Below are 21,876 nucleotides of genomic sequence, written 5' to 3'. Positions count from 1 at the left end.
CCGCCACGTCACCCCCTTCCCCCCCGCGTCCCGATATTTGTCTTTGGTGATCTGGTCACCCTACAGGTAATGATCAAGTGATCTCTCTCCTGCCATCCATCTCCATCCTCTGACAAACAGAGGCTAGGGACACCATTCCTTACCCATTGTGGCTAACGGGCATTAATGGACTTAACCTCCATGAATTTATCCAGTTCTCTTTTAAATGCTGTTATAGTCTTAGCCTTCACAACCTCCTCAGGCAAGGAGTTCTACAAGTTGACTGTGCGCTGTGTGAAGAAGAATTTCCTTTTATTTGTTTTAAACCTGCTGCCCATTAATTTCATTTGGTGGCCCCTAGTTCTTGTATATAATATAACCCACATACAATATTCTGATGGTTTGCTTATTACCAGGATGTAATTCATATCAATATAACTAATAGCCCACAAGCTTAAAGCTCACCTATCTGCATCCTATATCCTCTATTGTCATTTTATATCCTCTAAGAACCTCAGTACTTATTCAGACAAGGAATTCCACAATTTAGATGCCCCAACAGAGAAGAGAAATTTCCTGAGAACTCTTCTAGTAAATTGTATTATTTACTGTAATTTTGTTTGATTTTGTATTTTTTATATTGTTTACTTCTACTTTACTTACATACACAATTAGTTCAAAGAATTTGTCTAAAATTTATTTCTGTCATGATGTCATAATTACAGAGGACTGCTGAAAATGAAGATTATTCTATTTTTGCAACTTTGCCGTTGTCTGTATGCGAACATAAAGCTTTAGTGTTTACATATTCAATGTCCTTTCTGTGAAATTAATACATTCATTTTTTTTAATGGTATGGGGCCTCTTTCACTTGGCATAGGGCCTCAGAATGTCATAATCCGGACCTGGCTCCAGTCCCTCAGTAAATATAGCTAAGGTTGACTATATCTTCCCTGAGCATTCTAAGGGTTAAAACACATTCTGACTCAGAGTAACAGGTCCACATGCAAACAAGTTTTACTTTCTTAATAACTTCCTGCTTCTGTAAACAGAAGTGTTGAAATAGCATCTCATTTGATCCTGATAGTAAAGGACTTTACATAGTATTTGAACTCTGATACCTTTAACAGAAGTCTTAAGTTTATTATACTGATTCATATATTTTATCCTAACAAGTGACTATATCAGCCATATGTACCAGGCAGGAAATAAAAATCACATAGGTAGGGCCCTACCAAATTCACGGCCATGAAAAGCACGTCATGGACTGTGAAATCTGGTCATGTGTCTTCCCCCTTTCTCCCCTCTTCCCCCCTCCCCTCTCCCCACCATGAATTCTAGTGCTTTGTATGCTTTTACCCTATACTATACAGATTTCACAGGGGAGATCAAATTGGGCATCCTGACCCAAAAAGGAGTTGCGGGGGAGGGGGGTCACAATGTTATTTTAGGGGGGTAGTTGTATTGCCACCCTTCCTTCTGCACTGCCTTCAGAGCTGGGCGGCGAGAGAGCAGCAGCTGTTAGCCAGGCACCCAACTCCGAAGGTGGCGCCCCGCCATCAGCAGCGCAGAAGTAAGGGTGGGAATACCATATCATGCCACTCTTACTTCTGCACTACTGACTTCAGAGCTGGGCGGTCAGAGAGTGGCAGCTGCTGACTGAGGGCCCAGCTCTGCAGGCAGCAGCGCAGAAGTAAGCGTGGCAATACCATACCATGACATCCTTACTTCTGTGCTGCTGCTGGCGGTGGCACTGCCTTCAGAGCTGGGCTCCCGGCTAGCAGCTGCCAAGCTCTGAAGGCAGCACCACCGCCTGCAGCAGTGCAGAAGTAAGGGTAGCAGTACCACAACCCCCCCTACAATAAACTTGTGACCACCCCCCACAACTTCTTTTTGAGTCAGGCCCCCTACAGTTACAACACTGACATTATAGATTTAAATAGCTGAAATCATGAAATTTACAATTTTTAAAATCCTATGACTGTGAAATTGACCAAAATGGACGGGGAATTTGGTAGGGCCCTACACATAGGGCAATGTCATCTGTGGAGACATCTGTTTCCTTGCAAGTAGTGTAGAATCTACAAGAGATAGATTTGTCTTGACTGTGTTATTGACACTTAAGTCAATATCACCAGTTCGTATCAATCCCATGTGAAAACCAAAAATGATTTATTTTCTCTCAACACCTCTGGACCTACATAAGCTCTTTCATTTGAACGTTTCTCAGTTTCATCATAGAGGTTAGACATGTAAAAGACCATTTATATAACCTAGTTAAGCTCCTTGCCAATAGAGAATTGTTCCCTATACTTGTCAGCATTTTGTCCAGTCTAGTTTTAAATTTCTCAAACAACTGAGGTCTGAACTTGCTGTCTAGAAGTTATTCATGATTTCTGATCTAAATGTTCCATTTTTTAATTTCATCTCATTTTTCTTGTACTAACTTCAATAATTCCTCACTCTCCTTGGTATTTACATCTTCTTCTGCATTTGGACTGTTTCCCTCCCCACATTCCCCTAGTTCTTGTTTAGCCAATATATGGAGAAGCTAGGTGAGTTGAGGGTCATGAGAGAAGTAGGCCAGAAAGTGGATCCACTGTGATGTCTGATGAATGAAAAGAGGCACAAGAGCTCCAGTCTGTTTAAACCCTAGGAGATTCAGCAGAACAAACCTCCACTCCACTCTACTTCTTTGCCCCTCCATGTCACCCCCATCCTTCCCCACAGAGAGCACTGTTCCCCTACCGTATTCAGCTTGTAAGTGTTGACATGTATCCACATTTAGATCTATCAACAATAATCAGCAAAGTTTGGGATATTCAGGGGAGGGCATGTTGAGGAGGCGGCCAAGGTGGATTATGGAGGCAGTCCAGGTTGTGAATGGAGGAAACTTGGGGAAAGGTCTCGGCCCTATGGGGGAAGATTGTAGGAGAAGGGAGGACAGCTCTTCAGAGGACCAGGAAGGGAAACAAGTCAATGGGGGCACATGGGTTTCTGCAGGAGGTGCATGTAGAGGGTAATACATATCAGTGTTACTAGTTAGTAATATAGACAGCTATCAATATTGATACATACTATTTTTAAAAAGTGGAAATTCTCACACAAAAATTCATTAATTTAGAGCTGAGGTTGCTAGACTTTATCACCAATGCAAGTTAAAAAACAAACAAAAAGGCAAGGAAATAAGCATTTAAGTTCTTCAACATTCCATCTCTGTTCCACTGTTTGCTTCCATTTTACATTTGCTTCGCTCCACTCCGCCACCGGCAGCCCAAATTTCTTAATCTTCATCCTAAACATCAAATTGCTACCTTGATTCTGACACTACATGTAGTACAGCAGTGTCATGTACAAGCAGATTTCAATTCAGTAATTTCCACATAAAAGTTCATACCACATTTATTGTGACCTCTAATCCTGATCACCCATTCACAGACGTGTTCCTAAACATTAGAGAAAAACATGTATTGCAGCCACCATTTGTAATTGGATACCGTAGTTCTCTTACACCAATATGTAACTGAGTACATTTTTATGAAAGCCACACCAGCTCTATGTACGTAATCATCCACCCACATGATCAATAAACATAATCTAGTTAGGGCTGCTGCCTCCAGGTCAAGGCCTAACTCCAAAGGCTAAGAAGTCGGGTACTGGACTAGGAGTCAGAAGACCTATATTCTGTTCCCTTCTCTGCCACTGACCACTTGTGTGATCTTGGGAAAGTCACTTTATCTCTCAGTACCTCTGTTTCCCCTCCCATCCACTGTCTGTTCTATTTAGACTAAGCTCTTTGGGGAAGAGCCTGTCCCTCATGTTTTTGTACAGTACCTGGCCCAATGGACTTCAATCTTGGAGTCTTTAGTCATTACTGAAGCATAAATAATCATAAATGTTGGTGGACAGTGTAAAGAAGCTTGCGTTGCTGCTGCCTGTGATCTGTCTATTTTGTCAATAGAGCTGCAGTTTTAGGGGTTGCCTGTCGAGTATATTTTGTGAGTATTAAATTCACTGACAAGGAACAAAGATAGTTTAACCTCCAAGGACAATGTCAGAAGTCACTTTATGCCCCTGTCTAGCTAATATCTTGTACTGTACCAATGTATAAAAGGTAAATGAACAGAGTACAAAATTTAAAATAGAATATAATGCTGCTTCTGAGAGTCTGTATACCTACTGTATGAATGCAGCTGTTAATGGGCAAGCTACCACAATTTGGACAGTGAATGGACAATTGATGAGTGTTGTGATATCTTCACAAACTAGCACCTACCTAGCTGAATATCAGGGTTGAAATCCTGGCCCTATTGAAGTCAATGGGAGTTTTACCACTGACTTCAAATGGTTCAGGATTTCATTCTATCTATGCTTTCAACAGTCCCCTTTTGACTAATGTAATTCCTTCTCATAGTTTCTCTGTATCCCTTCTCTTTAATCACAACTTGCAGCGTCTGTCACCTTCGTTTGCTTCCTGCCTATTTTGAATCCTATTCTGTGTTATTCTGTATAGGTTCTTATACCACCTTAATCACCATGGTAACTGAGGGCCTGCCATTGATGGATTATGGGATGTGACTAACATCTGTCACGTGACGTTTGTTCTTTTGATTGAAAAGTGCCTATCTGGTTTAACAACACCAATTTTGGCATCTCCTTCACCCTGCCTCAGAGTCTTTTACCTGTTTCTTATCTATTGCTTGGGAACACTCTCCCATTCTCTGTCCAAACAACTGAGTCTCTTCTACTCTTTAAGTGTCACATCTAAATTTATATGACCCATAATTGAGTTGAATGGTTTATGCTATTGGTTGAAAGGACACTATAGAAAATATATTGCAATGGAGTCCATTGACATTTGAGTCCCTATATTACAATCTTACTGTGAGTTTCCCCTGGGCAGGGGATTTGTCAGTTGCCACAGTTGCTGGAGCAAGGTGTCCATACTTTGACAGACTGAAAGGGTGCTTTGGGCTTTTGCCAGGAGTCCAAGGGCCAGATCCAATTTGCATAAAATACAACAGATTGCAGCTGCCTTCAGCTTTATTAGGGAGGTGTCACTGATAGAGATTACAAGTTTCAAGTGCAGTGAACTAAGATGAAAGATGGATTGTCTGTGGAACCCGTTTTTCTAGTAAAGATGAGTATGATCATGTGCGACAATGTAGCATGCCAAAGGTTGCGTTAGGCTTCACTTTAGCTCTCTGTGCTCAGGGCCAACTCCAGGCACCAGCTGAGCAAGCAAGTGCTTGGGGTGGCCAAGGGGAAGGGGCGGCACGTCGGGCTCTTCCGGGGCAATTCGGCGGAGAGTTCCTGTCTGTCTCAGAGGGAAGAACCTGCCGCCGAAGAAGAAAGCAGCGCGGTGGAGCTGCCGCCGATCGCGATTGTGATTGCAGCTTTTCCCCCCCCCCCCCCCCCCGTACCATTTGGGGCGGCAAAACCCTGGAGCCGGCCCTGTCTGTCCTGCAGTTGTTGCATCTGTTGATGGAAGTGCAACTGAGGAATTATATCACAGGTTAAAGATTGTTTTTAATGTGTTCTTGCTACTCCACTGGCATCAGATACAAAGAGAGCATTTACTGTATATGATGTGGTATTCTTCTTCCTGCATTCATTTCTGTTTAGCTGTTGCCTTCACACCATAGTTTTCCATGATTTAGACTCTGAAGTACAACATTCCTCAATTTGCTATTAACTATTCATAGTGATTTTCTGAAAGAAATAAAGAAAAAGGTGTGTAAACTAAGCAAGGACAAGGTTCGATTACTTATTTCATTTGCTGTCTTGGAGTTGAATTTGCATAATTCCAGACCTGGTGGTTAATAAAACACTAGGAAATTGCACATATGACTAGAGTTGTTTTCAGGCTATTTCAGCAATTGTCTTTGAAACATGCCTGTAGCATCTAGGGGCTCCACCACCATCATCACCCTCCATAACATTTAATATGACAAGGAATAAGTCAGCTTTCATCTTAGAGCACCAGACACATTATGGTTTTGGGAGATCTGTGTCCACCACATTTTCAACTTCTTGATTCCTCTTAGTGTCATATCAGCATAGAAATGAAGACTTGTCCCACTTTCTAGACCTTGGGAATCATCAAATATCTTGTTTTATAAAATAACATTTATGAAACAACCAAAAGCTTGTTACAAAGACCTTGCCCAAGTGGTAGTGAACTTGCACTGTCCTGTGGAAGACGTGGGATTGACTACTACTTGTGTCAATGCTGGAAGGGTCTGGGGATGTTGCAAGCACAGCTTGCTCAGCCCTGGGGGTCAATGGCTGTCTCAGATTACCCATCCGTTTAACAGTGAGCCATCCAGCTTGATTTAAAGGATTGACATTTATTGGCTCTGAAGAAAAACTTGTCCTCGTGAAAGAATGGCAGCTATGATGTGCAGATATAAAGTGTTGCATCACTTGGGAAGAATAGAGAGAGTGAAATGGTACCATAATAATATATATTGATATTTCTTCCTTATTAGGGCACTGATAGTAAGTTAATTAAGCATATGTCTGTGTGTTTGTGTATGGTACTGACTTCAGTTTATGGTTTGTGTCAACCTATTCTACACTGGGAACTTTGGTTGTATGCATATGTCATAATTTTCCTCCTGGGCCTGATCTTACAATTGTCCTCTCAAAACTTTCATTAACTTCACTGGGAGTTAAATATATGCAAGGGATGCAGGGTTGAGCCCATTTAGTGTTGTAGTTCTAAAATGGTGAAAATATTTTGTTCTCTGCTGGGATTATCAGACTGAAGCTCCAATATCTGCTCATTTAAAGCAAATGGTCCATCGGTATCTCTGTATAAAGCTAAACACATATTATTTGCTATGTGCTTGGAAACAGCTTATGCACAATTTCAAACTTTGGGGTATTTTGAATAAAAATATGGTGAATATTAAAAACTACAGTTGTTTGTGGTTTCCCAAATGCTGTATGATGATCTTCAAACTACATGCTGATATGTGGAAGCAATACCTAAAACTGCTTCCTTTAATGAACATGAGACCGTTTGAAAACCCTAGGCTACAAATATACAAAGATATTTTAATTATAAGTTTTCTATTCACAGCTGTTAGTTTAATGAAAAGTCTATGGCTTGAATTTATCTCCGGACCCATGTCCAGTGCGGGTTTAGACTTGATGTTCTGTTACCAGCCTACAGTGGGGATAGGACAGCAGCAAGTGGGCTGAAAATACAAGGGCCCTTTCAAAAAGTCATTGTGACTGTACTGGCTTATGCTATATGCTGAATGAGCTAGCTGTGCTGTTGGAATGGTATGGACTGAAATCCTTATTGAAAAAGAGGGGAGAGATCTGTCCCTGTTATAGTAGCAGACATATGGAAACTTTGGCAATCCAGTTCCTTCCACAAGTCTTGTCTCTGGTAGTGCACAATTTGTTCTGTGCTCTACCAGCCTACAAGAGCCATTTTCATGAATAGGGCCTATGATGTTATAAATGTTATATGTATCTTTATGTGCTTGCTAGTTTTTGCATTTCTTGGCTAAATAAGTAAGATAAGGAATGCTTCCTGCAGGAGCTAAAGATAATGGAGGTAATTGAGGCAAATCTTCAATTCTGAAATAATCCATGTAACAAATATTTTAAAGTTTTACCTCCTACCCCTGCCCCCAAGGAGGAAGCTTTATAGACTGGTTTGATCTAGTTTAAGAGGCCTAAGAACACAAAGGACTTGAAACGGTATAAAAATAGTGACCTGGGAGGGGGAAAACTCTGTCCAAGAACTGACAAGCATGAGACTGACCAACAGAACCAAACCCTTTGGAAGGACCTGAAGTATTTTATCAAAGTCCCCAAGGGAAAGATGGCTGACCACTTTGTAAGCTAGTCGTGCATATAAGTTGTTTATTGTTTTTAAGATATGTTTTCTCTTAAATGCTTTTGTTCTGAATAAATAGTACTTCACTTGATGAAAGTGATTGGTCACTGGATAGCCCTGTCATTGCCCCTGTGGGAATGCAGGTCCTGAACTGAAGACAGACCTGCTGAGGTAACCACAATAATTTGGAAGGGTCTATAGAAAAGACTCTGGACTGAAGGGAAGAAATCATAGGATTCTGTCATGAGAAAAGTGATGGCTGGAGGCCTGAGACCTAAGTGGGGTGCCCTTGAGGAGCACATGAGGGACTCAGAGGTGCAGCCGACTCAGGAACTGTGACAGTGCCTTTACCAAATGAGGAAAAATCTCAAATGCTTGAAGATTTGGGCCAACTGTAGCCTAATGCAATGGTTCTCAGTCTTTTTTTAACCTGAGACCCAAAATCTCCTTGTAGTTTCATGCCAGGATGTTCTTGCAAAGATTGTGAGTTGGTAGGGTACCAGGCCTGGCTAGAGGGTGAATGGTGGAAGAGTTTCTCCTATCTCCCCCACAATCCCTGCAACCTGAGGACTGTGCAGGCTGGAAGTAGGAGAAGCTGTGAGATGGGGTTAATTGAAGGTGAGGAGGGGCTGAGCGGGAGGACATAAAGGGCTGAGCTATTCCATCCCTCCCCTTCCTTTTCTCCTGGGTCCTAGCGCTCATGAGATTATGCTGATTTAAACATTTTTCCCCCCACTGTGGGTCAGGCTGGGCTGAATTTGGCTCTGGAAATTAGGCAACTAGGGATCTATTCCTGGCCCTGCCACTGACACACTTTGCGACCGGGACAAGTCACATAAACTCTCTCTGTTTCCATTGCCCCATCTGCAAAATGAGAAGAATGATACCCATCTTTATAAACTTCACTCTCGATGTACATTGATGTAACTCTGAGAATTTAACCCATTATCTTTGTTTGTCTTCAAAGTGCCTTGTTCACCTATGGCACAATATAAATAATATATACTAAGTTATTTTCAGTTTCTTCCATTCAGACCAGTGCATGTAGCACCTGCTGCAATATGGTAATGAATGCAGAGCTTTTCTTTAGTGACCAGGACAAAAGAAAAGTACTACACAAAATCTAAAAATGAATCTCCTTCTATTGGTTTTTCATTCTGTCTCTTGTAAATGATCTTTTTCCCCCCCATCCAAATGTTTGACCGCACTGACACCTCAGCATGAATCTTTAATCCAGAGAGCAGGTGTTTTAATGCTCTTCATTTTGCTCTGTCGATATTGTGCCTTGACAGTGAGTTGCAGCCGTGCATTTAAATTCCAAGCACAGGGTTTGCTTAGGCTGGTGATTGCTCTTTGACCTCATTTTTCCTTTGCAAGTTCTAGCCGCTGTGATTTTCTAGCACACACCAAAGTGCAGCCTTGATAAGTTACCGTATGTGTTTGTCTTGTGATCTGCAGACAAGAAAAGGGCAGGCAAATTCCAGCCTTTCAAGAAGTTTTTTGGTAAAAGGAAAAAGAGAGACGCAACCTCAGACTGTGAGGAAGCCAAATTGAAACCCAGCCACTCTTTCGGGAATGTATGCAATGGCCTCTCTTCAGATGAAGAAACAAACAATGGTTTGAGGTAAAAGCATATATATATTTGTTTTGTTTTAAACTGAAGCCATAAGATTCATTGTAGATGTAATGAATGTTGTTCCTGTTTAAATAAAACCATTTCATTGCACTGAATGATAGTAAGTGGTACACCGAATATTAGAGTGTCTGTGTGCCTTTCTAGTCATATTCTTACACTGTACAATCTAAGTGTTTAATTCTTGCACATGTAAATTATTGGTTCCATGTGTAGCTGTGTAGAAAAGAAACTCCAGGGTTAAACCAAACAAATTCAAACCTACTTTCGTGGGTTAGTAAAATTTAAGAATGAACAGACAGACAGACAGACATCAAATCACTAGCACAATGGGTACCCTAGTTAGTACCTCAACTGACTGGGCATGGAGACTCTGCTGTACTCTCTTTCCCCTTGAGGTGGTACCTCCGGGTCAGGAATGAAGCCTACAGGTAGGAAGTGTGGGGGGGGGGAGCTTGCCGCATTGCTGTGCATGATCTGCCTGTTCTGTTGATAGAACTGCAGTCTTTAGGATTGTCAACCCAGCAACTTTTTTTAGTTATAAATTCAATAATAAGGAAAAAAGTTATTAATATAAAATCCATTGGCAATGTGTCAGAAACTGCTTTGTGTCCATGTGTAGCAGAAGTGATGGGGAGGAGAAAAAATAATGAAATTACCAAAGAAGCTGCACAAAGTGCCAGGCTCAGGCCAGGGATAGAAATGTCAAAAGTAGAGGCAGAGGCGTGTGCAGAAATGATAGCAGGGTCAGTAGAGCCTACATTCTCTGCTAGCCCAGAACCTTATGTACCTGTGCTCATTTCTAGTCAAAGCCTATCACCATGGGGTGCTATTTTCTCATACCTTCTGTTTGCAAGATGGGGAATATAAATGCGCTTTGTGGAAAGTTCATGCACAGGTGATATGCTGTTTTTGTCTTTTAGCATTTTCCTGAGAGAGTTCATGGTGATTGTCTGGTTTCACCCGCACAGTTGTTGTTGAGGCATTTAGTACACTGGATGAGGTACAGCACATGTTGTGATAGGCATGCGTAGGACCCATGGATCTTGAAAGGTGTGTTGGGGGGAGGGGGTGTTGCTCATTGTAGCAGTGCAGATGTGTTCTGCAGGTTTTGCATCTGTTGTTCTGGCAGGGTCTGGTACCACTTTGAGTTTTGACCTCCTGGTCTGTGAGGAGCTTGGTTCTGATGATGAGCTTGGAAAGGGTAGGGGGTTGTTTGAAGGCCAGAAGACGGGGTTCAGGAAAGATTTTTTCAGGATGGGGTCTCCATTAATATGGTTGTAGGTGTTTGATGATACCCCATATAGGTTCCAGTGTGAGTGGTAGGTGACAGGTAGGGGTGTGTGGTTGGAGGGGGTTTATTTCTATACTGAAGCAGGTTCTCTCAAGGTATTTGGATGGCCTGTTCCATTATGTGACCTACTTCTCTGGTAGAATGTCCTTGTTTGGTGAAGGTAGTTTTGAATGTGTCAAGTTTTATATCCTAGACTTTTTCCTCTGAGGATATTATGTGGAATTTGAGTGCTTGGGTGTAGGTAAAGATTTCTTGGGGTGGTTGGGTCTCTCGTATATAGCTGTCTGTTGGATTCCACTGTTGAAGTTGATGCTAGTGTGGCAGTGTTCCAGAGAGAGTTTAATGGACAGGTGGTGGTGGTTCAAGTTTTGTGGAAATCTATGAGGGAGTTTGTCATTTGTCCAGAGGGTGAAAATACCATTGATGTGTCTCAGGCATATCATTCGTTTTATGGTGCATTTGTCCAGAAATTCTTCTTCAAGGTGGCCCATGAAAAGGTTGGCATATTGGAGAGTCATCCTAGTACCCATGCCTGTTCCCATGGTTTGGACAAAGTGTTTGGTGTTGAATGTAAAATTGTTATGGGTGAGGATGAAATGGATGAGTTTGGCAATGTGTTTGGAGTGGATATCTGAGGGTTGACCATTGTCTTGTAAATATTTGAGGCAGGCATTTATGCTGTCATTGTGAGGGATGTTGGTGTATAGTGAAGTGACATCCATAGTGGCAAGAATGGTGTTCTGAGAGAGGTTGTTACTGTTGCAAAGTTTTTGGAGGAAGTCAGTTGCCTCCTGGAGGAAGCTGGCCCTTTGTATGGTGAGTGGTTTGAGGATAGTTTCTGTGAGTCCTGATATTTCTTCAGTATGAGTGCTGTGGCCAGATATGATGGTTTACCTGCATTCCCTTGTTTATCTTGGAAAACATGCAGAAGGACTGTGGATTTGTGTGGGATGAGTTTGTAGAGTTCCTCTTGGAGTTATTTGGGGAAGGATTTGATGGTATCCTTAAATTCCTGCATAAATTGTGGTGTGGGGACTTCTTTCAGTTCTTTATAGTAGGTGATGTCAGTGAGTTGTCAGTTGGCCTCATTAACATAGTCATCATGGTTGAGGACTACAGTGGCGACACCCACCCCTTTGTCTGCTGGTTTGATCACTATCTGGTGGTTAGATTTCAGGGACTGTATAGCTGTCCTCTTGGCAGTAGAGAGATTGCAGTGGGTGTGATGTTTAAGGATTTCACAGCCAGTTTTTTCCTGAAGCAACCAATGGAATGATCAAGAGTGTGGTTTCATCCACTCTCTTAAATTACAAAACTACAGTATTAAAACAGATTGCAAAATTAAAATCAGAGATGGTCAGCAAATGGGAAGGGGCCTGATTCTGATCTTACTTGCGACAGTTTTTGCCTGTGTAAGTCCTTTTCCATCAGTGGAGTTGGGTCAGATTTATGCTGATGGAAATGCAGTCAAAATCAGGCTTAATATTCCAGCAGAAAGCTTCATTGTACAAATCTGGGTTTTTATCATTATTGTTGTATTGTATTGCTGCTAGTTAAATTGTATTGCTAGTTAAATATATATCTTTATACATACTGTGCCTGTTGTAAGGTATGTACTATAAACCAGTGGCTCTCAACCATTCCAGACTACTATAACCCTTTCAAGAGTATGATTTGTCTTGTGTACCCCCAAGTTTCACCTCACTGAAAACCTTACAAAATCAGACATAAAAATACAAAAGTGTCACAGCACACTATTACTGAAAAATTGCTTACTTTCTCATTGTTACCACATAATTATAAAATCAACTGGAATAGAAATATTATACTTACATTTCAGTGTATAGTATACAGAGCAGTATAAACAAATCCTTGTCTATGAATACGGCTGTCAAGTACTTAAAAAAATTAATTACGATTAATTGCACTGTTAATAATAGAATGCCATTTATTTAAATATTTTTGGACGTTTTCTATATTTACAAATATATTGATTTTAATTACAACACAGAATACAAAATGTACAGTGCTCACTTTATATTTCTTTATTACCAATATTTGCTCTGCAAAAAAACAAAAGAAATAGTATTACAAGTACTGTAGTGCAATCTCTTTATCATGAAAGTTGAACTTACAAATGTAGAATTATGTACAAAGAAATCTGCATTCAAAATAAAACAATGTAAAACTTAGAGCCTACAAGCCCACTCAGTCCTACTTCTTGTTCAGTCAATTGCTCAGACAAACAAGTTTGTTTCCATTTGCAGGAGATAATGCTGCCCACTTCTTGTTTACAGTGTCACCTGAAAGTCAGAACAGGCATTGGCATGGCACTGTCGTAGCCAGTGTCGCATGATATTTACATGCCAGATGCGCTAAAGATTCATATGTCCCTTCATGCTTCAAACACCATTCCAGAGGACATGTGTCCATGCTGTTGACAGGTTCTGCTCGATAATGACTCAAAACAGTGCAGACCAATGCATGTTTATTTTCATCATCTGAGTAAGATGCCACCAGCAGAAGATTGATTTTCTTTTTTGGTGGTTCAGGTTCTGTAGTTTCCATAAGAATGGCCATACTGGGTCAGAACAAAGGTCCATCTAGCCCAGTATCCTGTCTTCCGACAGTGGCCAATGCCAGGTGCCCCAGAAGGAATGAACAGAAAAGGTAATCATCAAGTGATCCATTCCCTGTTGCCCATTCCCAACTTCTGGCAAACAGAGGCTAGGGACACCATCCCTACCCATCCTGGCTAATAGCCGATGAGGGACCTATCTTCCATGAATTTATCTAGTTCTTTTTTGAACGCTGTTATAGTCTTGGCCTTCACAACATCCTCTGGCAAGGAGTTCCACGGGTTGACTGTGTGTTGTGTGAAAACATACTTCATTTTCTTTGTTTTAAACCTGCTGCCTATTAATTTCATTTGGTGACCCCTAGTTCTTGTGTTATGAGAGAGAGTAAATAACACTTCCTTATTTACTTTCTCCACACTCGTCATGAATTTATAGACCTCTATCATATCCCCCCTTAGTCATCTTTTTTCCAAGCTGAAAAGTCCCAGTCTTATTAACCCCTTCTCATACAGCAGCCTATCCCTAATATCCCTAATCATTTTTGTTGCCCTTTTCTGAATCTTTTCCAATTCCAAGATATCTTTTTTGAGGTGGGGCGACCACATCTGCACGCAGTATTCAAGATGTGGGCATACCATGGATTTATATAGAGGCAATATGATATTTTCTTTCTTATTATCTATCCCTTTCTTAATGATTCCCAACATGCTGTTCGCTTTTTTGACTGCTGCTGCACATTGAGTGGATGTTTTCAGAGAACTATCCACAATGACTCCAAGATCTCTTTCTTGAGAGGTAACAGCTAATTTACAGCCCATCATGTTATATGTATAGTTGGGATTATGTTTTCCAATGTGCATTACTTTGCATTAGTCAACATTGAATTTCATGTGCCATTTTGTTGCCCAGTCACCCAGTTTTGAGAAATCCTTTCATAGTGCTTCGCAGTCTGCCTGGGACTTAACTATTTTGTATTATCTGCAAATTTTGCCACCCCACTATTTACCCCTTTTTCTAGATCATTTATGAATATGTTGAATAGGACTGGGCCTAGCCCAGTCCTGGGGGACACCACTATTTCCCTCTCTCCATTCTGAAAACTGTTTATTCCTACCCTTTGTTTCCTATCTTTTAACCAGTTACCAATTCATGAAAGAACCTTCCCTCTTATCCCATGACTGCTTATTTTGCTTAAGAGCCTTTGGAGAGGGACCTTGTCAAAGGCTTTCTGAAAATCTAAATACACTATATCCACTGGATCTCCTTTGTCCGCATGCATGTTGACCCCCTCAAAGAGTTCAAGTAGATTGGTGAAGCATGATTTCCCTTTGCAAAAATCATGTTGACTCTTCCCCAACAAATGATGTTTATCTATGTGTCTGACAATTTTATTGTTTACTATAGTTTCAACCAGTTTGCCCGGTACTGAAGTCAGGCTTACCAGCCTGTAATTGCCGGGGTCACCTCTGGAGCCTTTTTAAAAATTGGCATCACATTAGCTATCCTCCAGTCATTTGGTACAGAAGCTGATTTAAATGATAGGTTACAGATGACAGTTAGTAGTCCTGCAATTTCACATTTGAATTCCTTCAGAACTCTTGGGTGAATATGATCTGGTCCTGGTGAGTTATTACTGTTTAGTTTATCAATTTGTTCCAAAACCACCTTGAATGACACCTCAGTCTGGGACAGTTCCTCAGATTTGAAATCTAAAAAGAATGGCTCCCTCAGCTGTGAAGACCAATGCAAAGAATTCATTTAGTTTTTCACCAATGGCCTTATCATCCTTGAGTGCTCCTTTAGCATCTCAATCATCCAGTGACCCCACTGGTTGTTAACAGGCTTCCTGCTTCTGATGTACTTAAAAAATATTTGCTATTACTTTTTGAGTCTTTGCTAGCAGTTCTTCACATTCTTTTTTTGGCCTTCCTAATTATATTTTTACACTTCATTTGCCAGAGTTTATGGTCCTTTTTATTTTCCTCACTAGGATTTAACTTCCACTTTTTAAAGGATGCCTTTTTGCCTCTCACTGCTTCTCTTACTTTGTTTAGCCACAGTTGCTCTTTTTTGGTTCTCCTCCTATGTTTTTTAATTTGGAGTATACATTTAAGTTGAGCCTCTATTATGGTGTCTTTTAAAAGCTTCCATTCAGCTTGCGGGGATTTTACTTTTGGTGGTGTAACTTTTAATTTCTGTTTAACTAACCGTCTCATTTTTGTGTAGTTCCCCGTTCGGAACTACTTCCACATTGGAGTGTTGCTCTTCTAAGACATCTGAAAGCAAGCTTCATACCTTGTCCCTCTCAGATTTTGGGAGGTACTTCAGATTCTTAAACCTTGGATTGAGAGCTGTAGCTATCTTTAGAAATCTCACATTAGTACCTTCTTTGCATTTTTTCAAATCTGCAGTGAAAGTGTTCTTAAAATGAACAACATGTACTGGGTCATCATCTGAGACTGCTATAACATGAAATATATGTCAGAATGCAGGTAAAACAGAGCAGGAGGCACACAATTCTCCCCCAGGAGTTCAGTAATAAATTTAATTAACGCATTATTTTTTAACAAGCGTCATCAGCATGGAAGCATGTCCTCTGGACGAAGCATGAAGGGGCATACAAATGTTTAGCATATCTGGCACGTAAATACCTTGCAATAGTGCCATGTGAACTCCTGTTCTCACTTTCAGGTGACATTGTAAATAAGAAGCGGGTAGCATTATCTCCCATAAATGTAAGCAAACTTGTTTGTTTTTAATGGTTGGCTGAACAAGAAGTAGGACTGAGTGGACTTATAGGCTCTAAAGTTTTACATTGTTTTGTTTTTGAGTGCAGTTATGTAACAAAAAAAATCGACATTTGTAAGTTGCACTTTCACAATAAAGAGATTGCACTACAGTACTTGTATGAGGTGAATTGAAAAATACAATTCATTTTGTTATTTTTACAGTGCAAATATGTGTAATAAAAATAATATAAAGTGAGCACTGTACACTTTGTATTCTGTTTTGTAATTGAAGTCAATATATTTGAAAATGTAGAAAAACATCCAAAAATATTTAATAAATGTCAATTGGGATTCTATTGTTTAACCGTGCAATTAAAACTGTGATTAATCACGATTACGTTTTTTAATTGCAATTAATTTTTTTGAGTTACTCGCCTGAGTTAACTAAGATTAATCAACAACCCTGTGAAATTACAGTTTGTAATTTCTTTGCGACTGCTCTTTATGTAGCCTGTTGTAAGACTAGGAGACAGCTCTATGCGTGGTTCAGAAGGAATAAGAACCTACAAAGATCAAATACATTAAAATTTTTAATTAAAATTTCAGTTTTCCCACAAAATTGGGCAGTGTTGCCCATCACCACTAACATTGTCATGTCATCCTCAGTTATTTTGGAATAAACCCCACAGCTTTTAGTTGTTTGTTTGTTGTTAGTCTTTTCAGAAGAAAAGAAAGCAAAGAAGTCACTTTGGGAAGGTGGAGACAAGAAAAGAAGTGGTAATAGATCGGTTTCTTTTTATTGCTGTGTCTGTTTTCACAAAAGAGATGAAACTACCTTCCAGTACCTAGCATCGCAGGCTCTACAGCAATCCTTCTCTCTCGACAAACGTTGACTAGCTCCTGCTCTAGGCATAGGGAACCTCTTTCATATCCTGAACCATCTCTGTCTGGCCCTGCACATGATGGACCACCCAAACTGGCTCCCACTGTCCTCAGTAACTGTCAGGCAGAGAGGGGAGAACACTGGGGAAAATACTTTTAAACATGTTTTGATCATGTTTAAAACAATCACTCTTCTCTGGTAGGAAATAGCACAGGTGCTATTCCCTGAGAGAGACAGAGAGGTTGTGTCTAAATTCATTAAAGTTTGTAAAGTGCTTTGAGGTCCTCGGATGAGAAAACACTGTAAAAATGCAAAATATTAATTATATTTGTTTAATTGTTATTTAATCCTTACAAACACACATGAACTTTCCATTCAAGTGCTAACAAACCATCTTCATAATCTATATCCGTTACCTTTAAAAGACCTATTTGGGATTAGTTAACCTTTTATCATTAGCTCTGTATTAATTTTGTTTACAATACGAGTATTGCCCCCTGCCTCCATGATTTATATAAGTGTTTTTTATCCCTGTTTTACTCATGGGTGAGCTAAGACACAGAGGTCTTAAATGACTTTTTATGATTTCATGTTGAGTAGCAGAACAGAAACAGAATCTGGGAATCCTGCCTGCCAGTTCTCTGTTCTAAACAGGCATTGGAATCATCAAGTACACATCACTCACTCAGCATCCTGGCCTGTGCATGTTAATATGTTCTGCCATCTCATTTTACAATTCCCTGGTAGGAGGAGAAGCTCACCCTTCCTGGCTCCCTTGAGGGGAGAGAAGAACCTTTTACCCGCCTCCATCTTACCTTTCCCAAGTTTACAAACCTCAGCCAATACTTGTTAACCTATGTCCTTAACTGCTGCATGCAAACTGTAAAGGCAAACTGTAACAGCACTTATTACAAAGCAAGTAATAGTAAAGTTGATTTGTGTTTGAAAGGCTTTACACAAATCTCTGGAAATCATCCATCACGGAACTTCTATTCTAGAACTGTGATTTGCCACTTATTATTCTTAAATTCATTTTATTATTTATTGAACTTGGTGCTGTGCAAACATCATAAACAAAGACATGATCTCTGCCCCATGGAAAGTTCAGCTCCCTCTGCTCTGTTTTCTGATGTACTGAGGCAATCTTAGGGATTATACACTGTAAATACATTACAGTGGAAAGTCTTTGCTAAAACTCTGTGGACATTGCAGACAGAGGTTTGTAAGCTTGAATGCTATAGTTTGGTTCACAGGAGCTGGAAGTGAACCTGCCTCTGCACAGTCAAGTCGAACTGGCTTAATTCTCCAAGCAGAACCTTCATAGTCAACAATTTTCCATCCCCCAAAGAAATCTGTCTGTTACCCACCTAAGGGGTCCCCTTCCCTTCTTTAACTCAACAGGAATCTCTGGACAATCCGCACAAGTATTCTCAGGACTCCTTGATAAAATCAACTTCATTTAGAAGGAAGGATCCAAAGTCTGGGCCCAAGAGTCTCCGGGGTGGGGAAGACCAACTGGGAGGAGGGAGGCTCACGTTGGCTGAACTGTTGTAAGCATGGTCTGAGATTTGCAAGTGTGTCAACCACACACCCAATGGACCTGTGCAAGTAATTCACAGCAAGTAGTTTTAATAAGATGAAATTAGCCTCCTTTTTGCTTGTGGAATGTCTAGGAACAGACGCTGATTTCTCTGAACACATTATTTGAATTTTTTTTAATTCTTTATACACTCTCTTTGGCTAGTGAAGAGTTTTGTGGATATTTGATATTCACTATTTGAGCTGTGTTTCTTGGTTGCAGTTTGTCAGATAAGTCACATGGTGTTGGTTCATTTCCCTGACTGAATGAGTGTGCAAGCCAAATACTTTCCTATACTAATCAAAATTTGGTTTCTGTGAATATTCACAAAGGAGACTTTTTGAAATGCTCTTTTCTTGATCATTTGCCCAGAAAATATCAATTGAACAATTATCCATGAAAAGTGAACACAAAGCTGAAGCAAATTTAATGTAGAAATTATTAGCAAGCGTTATTACTTTGAGCAGTACTGTATTTGCCCGAAACCACACCCAAATATCATTGCAAGTGGATTTGAGGTTTAAGGCAAATATTTTCCCCAATTTGAATCACTTGGTACATAGATGAGCAAAGTAAGTAATAAACATTTTATGGACTAAAGCTAGAGCAGTGGGTCTCCTCTGTAGCTCAACTATATCAGAACTTTTGTTTACCCCTAGAGCCTTCCATCAGTCAGAAGCAGCATGGTGATAGTATTAGACACACAATTTTAACACAGCAGTACATACACTACACTTCTCTATGTAGAGCTGTATGTTGTATATGTGATGGTCTCTTGACTGGAGAAGCATACTCCTGAATTTCTCCTGAGAAACCTGCCTCCCACCATCACCCAATCTGAGAAAAGCTAAAGAGACAGGCAGGGTAGAGGGGGAGGAAAGTAAAAGCTATTACATAAGTGAATCTGTCTTAGAGGAGCCCACTCTTGAATTTTTAATTCTATTGAAGATTTATTAAAAGTCATTGTGTATTAGGAGATTCAGTGGGCTAGTTTACTAGCCTTTTATATCTGGATGCCTGAGTCCAAATCCTGTAGAGGTATGTCTACACTGCAGTGTGGGGTGGCATTCCCATGCAAGCTTGAATCTAGCTAGAATGGCTAAAAATAGCAGTGAAGACATGGTGGCATGGGCTTCAGTGGGGACTCTGGTTGCTAGCTCATGCCACCACATCCTTACAGCTATTTTTAGCTGTGCTAGCTAGATTAAAGCAGGTACGTGGATATGCCCATCCATGCTGCAATCATGCCTCTGATTGCAATGCAGACTGCCCACCGTGGCCGGGAACTCAGGGGTTCCCCCACCACCTATGGCAGCCAGGAGTTCCCCCTCCGTGATGGCTGGGAGCTGCAGGGTTCCCCCACTGTCTGCAGCTAGGGGGCCCCCGCAGCTCCTGACCATCGCAGGCTGAAGTCACAGAGGTTGCTGGAAGTCATGGATTCCGTGACTTTGGCGATGTCCGTGACTAAATCGTAGCCGTATTGATAAGTGTAAAGTAATACACATTGGAAAAAATCCCAACTATACATACAAAATGACAGGATGTAAATTAGCCGTTACCATGATCTTGGAGTCGTCGTGGATAGTTCCCTGAAAACATCCACAGTGCGCAGTGGCAGTCAAACAAGCTCACAGTGTTAGGAACATTAGGAAAGGGATACATAGTAAAACAGAAAATATCATAATGCCACTATATAAATCCATGGTATGCCAACATCTGGAATACTTCATGCAGTTCTGGTCATCCCATCTCAAAAAAGATACATAAAAATTGGAAAAGGTACAGATAAGATCAATACAAATGTTTAGGCATGTGGATTAAAAAGACTGGGATGGTTCGTCTTATAAAAGAGATGACTTAAGGGGGGGGGTTATGATAGAGGTCTATAAAATCATGAAGTGTATGGAGAAAGCGAATAGGGAAGTATTATTTACACCTTCAGATAAAAAGAACTAGGAGTCACCTAATGAAATTAATAGGCAGCCGATTTAAAACAAACACAAGGAAGTATTACTTCACTCAAGGCTAAAAGTATAGCTGTGGTCAAAAAAGAATTAGGTAAATTCATGGCGGATAGGTTCATCAATGGCTGTTAGCCAAGAATGGTCAGGGACACCATCCCATGCTCTGGGTGTCACTATACTTCCAATTGCCAGAAGCTGGGACTGCATGACAGGGGATGGCTCACTTGAAATTGCCCTGTTCTGTTCATTCCCTCTGAAGCATCTGGCATGAGCCACTGTTGGAAGACAGGATATTGGGCTAGATGAACCATTGGTCTGACCCAGTTTGGCCGTTCTTATGTTCTTATATTGTGTACCCTCCCAGTTCTCTCAGTACACTGAATTCTATAAGTCAAGAATAGGATATGATACGATATATACACTATGGTTATATAATACCACTCTTCTGCATCTCCAGTGTAGTTTATGTGAATATTTAATTGTCTATTTAGCATTTTGTGAGACTAAAAATAACTAATCTGTTCAAGACATGGCACTAGATAGAAACTGTTGATCAATGATATTCACTCTCGTTGTCATAGAAACTGACTTAAAATGTGAATGTTTTCCTAATTTCTAAAAAGCAACAGAGGGTCCTGTGGCACCTTTGAGACTAACAGAAGTATTGGGAGCATAAGCTTTCGTGGGTAAGAACTTCACTTCTTCAGATGCAGCTGAAGAAGTGAGGTTCTTACCCACGAAAGCTTATGCTCCCAATACTTCTGTTAGTCTCAAAGGTGCCACAGGACCCTCTGTTGCTTTTTAGAAATTAGGAAAACATTCACATTTTAAGTCAGTTTCTATGACAACGAGAGTGAATATCATTGATCAACAGTTTCTATCTAGTGCCATGTCTTGAACAGATTAGTTATTTTTAGTCTCACAAAATGCTAAATAGACAATTAAATATTCACATAAACTACACTGGAGATGCAGAAGAGTGGTATTATATAACCATAGTGTATATATCGTATCATATCCTATTCTTGACTTATAGAATTCAGTGTACTGAGAGAACTGGGAGGGTACACAATATAAGAACATAAGAACGGCCAAACTGGGTCAGACCAATGGTTCATCTAGCCCAATATCCTGTCTTCCAACAGTGGCTCATGCCAGATGCTTCAGAGGGAATGAACAGAACAGGGCAATTTCAAGTGAGCCATCCCCTGTCATGCAGTCCCAGCTTCTGGCAATTGGAAGTATAGTGACACCCAGAGCATGGGATGGTGTCCCTGACCATTCTTGGCTAACAGCCATTGATGAACCTATCCGCCATGAATTTACCTAATTCTTTTTTGACCACAGCTATACTTTTAGCCTTGAGTGAAGTAATACT

General features: G+C 40.5%; 1 protein-coding gene across 3 annotated transcripts in view; it reads left to right on the top strand.

Annotated features, from left to right (window-relative positions):
* Nucleotides 1–21,876, top strand: part of CRACD (capping protein inhibiting regulator of actin dynamics) — a 221,209-nt gene that overhangs the window by 141,824 nt on the left and 57,509 nt on the right. For all 3 annotated transcript variants that reach the window (XM_034772261.1, XM_034772262.1, XM_034772260.1), the window contains one exon: nucleotides 9,296–9,461. In XM_034772261.1, the coding sequence (XP_034628152.1) occupies nucleotides 9,296–9,461 (166 nt within the window). The remainder of the gene's footprint in view (nucleotides 1–9,295; nucleotides 9,462–21,876) is intronic.

Source organism: Trachemys scripta, chromosome 5 (genome assembly GCF_013100865.1).
Source record: "Trachemys scripta elegans isolate TJP31775 chromosome 5, CAS_Tse_1.0, whole genome shotgun sequence".
Taxonomy (NCBI): domain Eukaryota; kingdom Metazoa; phylum Chordata; order Testudines; family Emydidae; genus Trachemys; species Trachemys scripta.
Note: the sequence above shows the minus strand (reverse complement) of the source record. Positions and strands in the feature narration are given on the sequence as shown.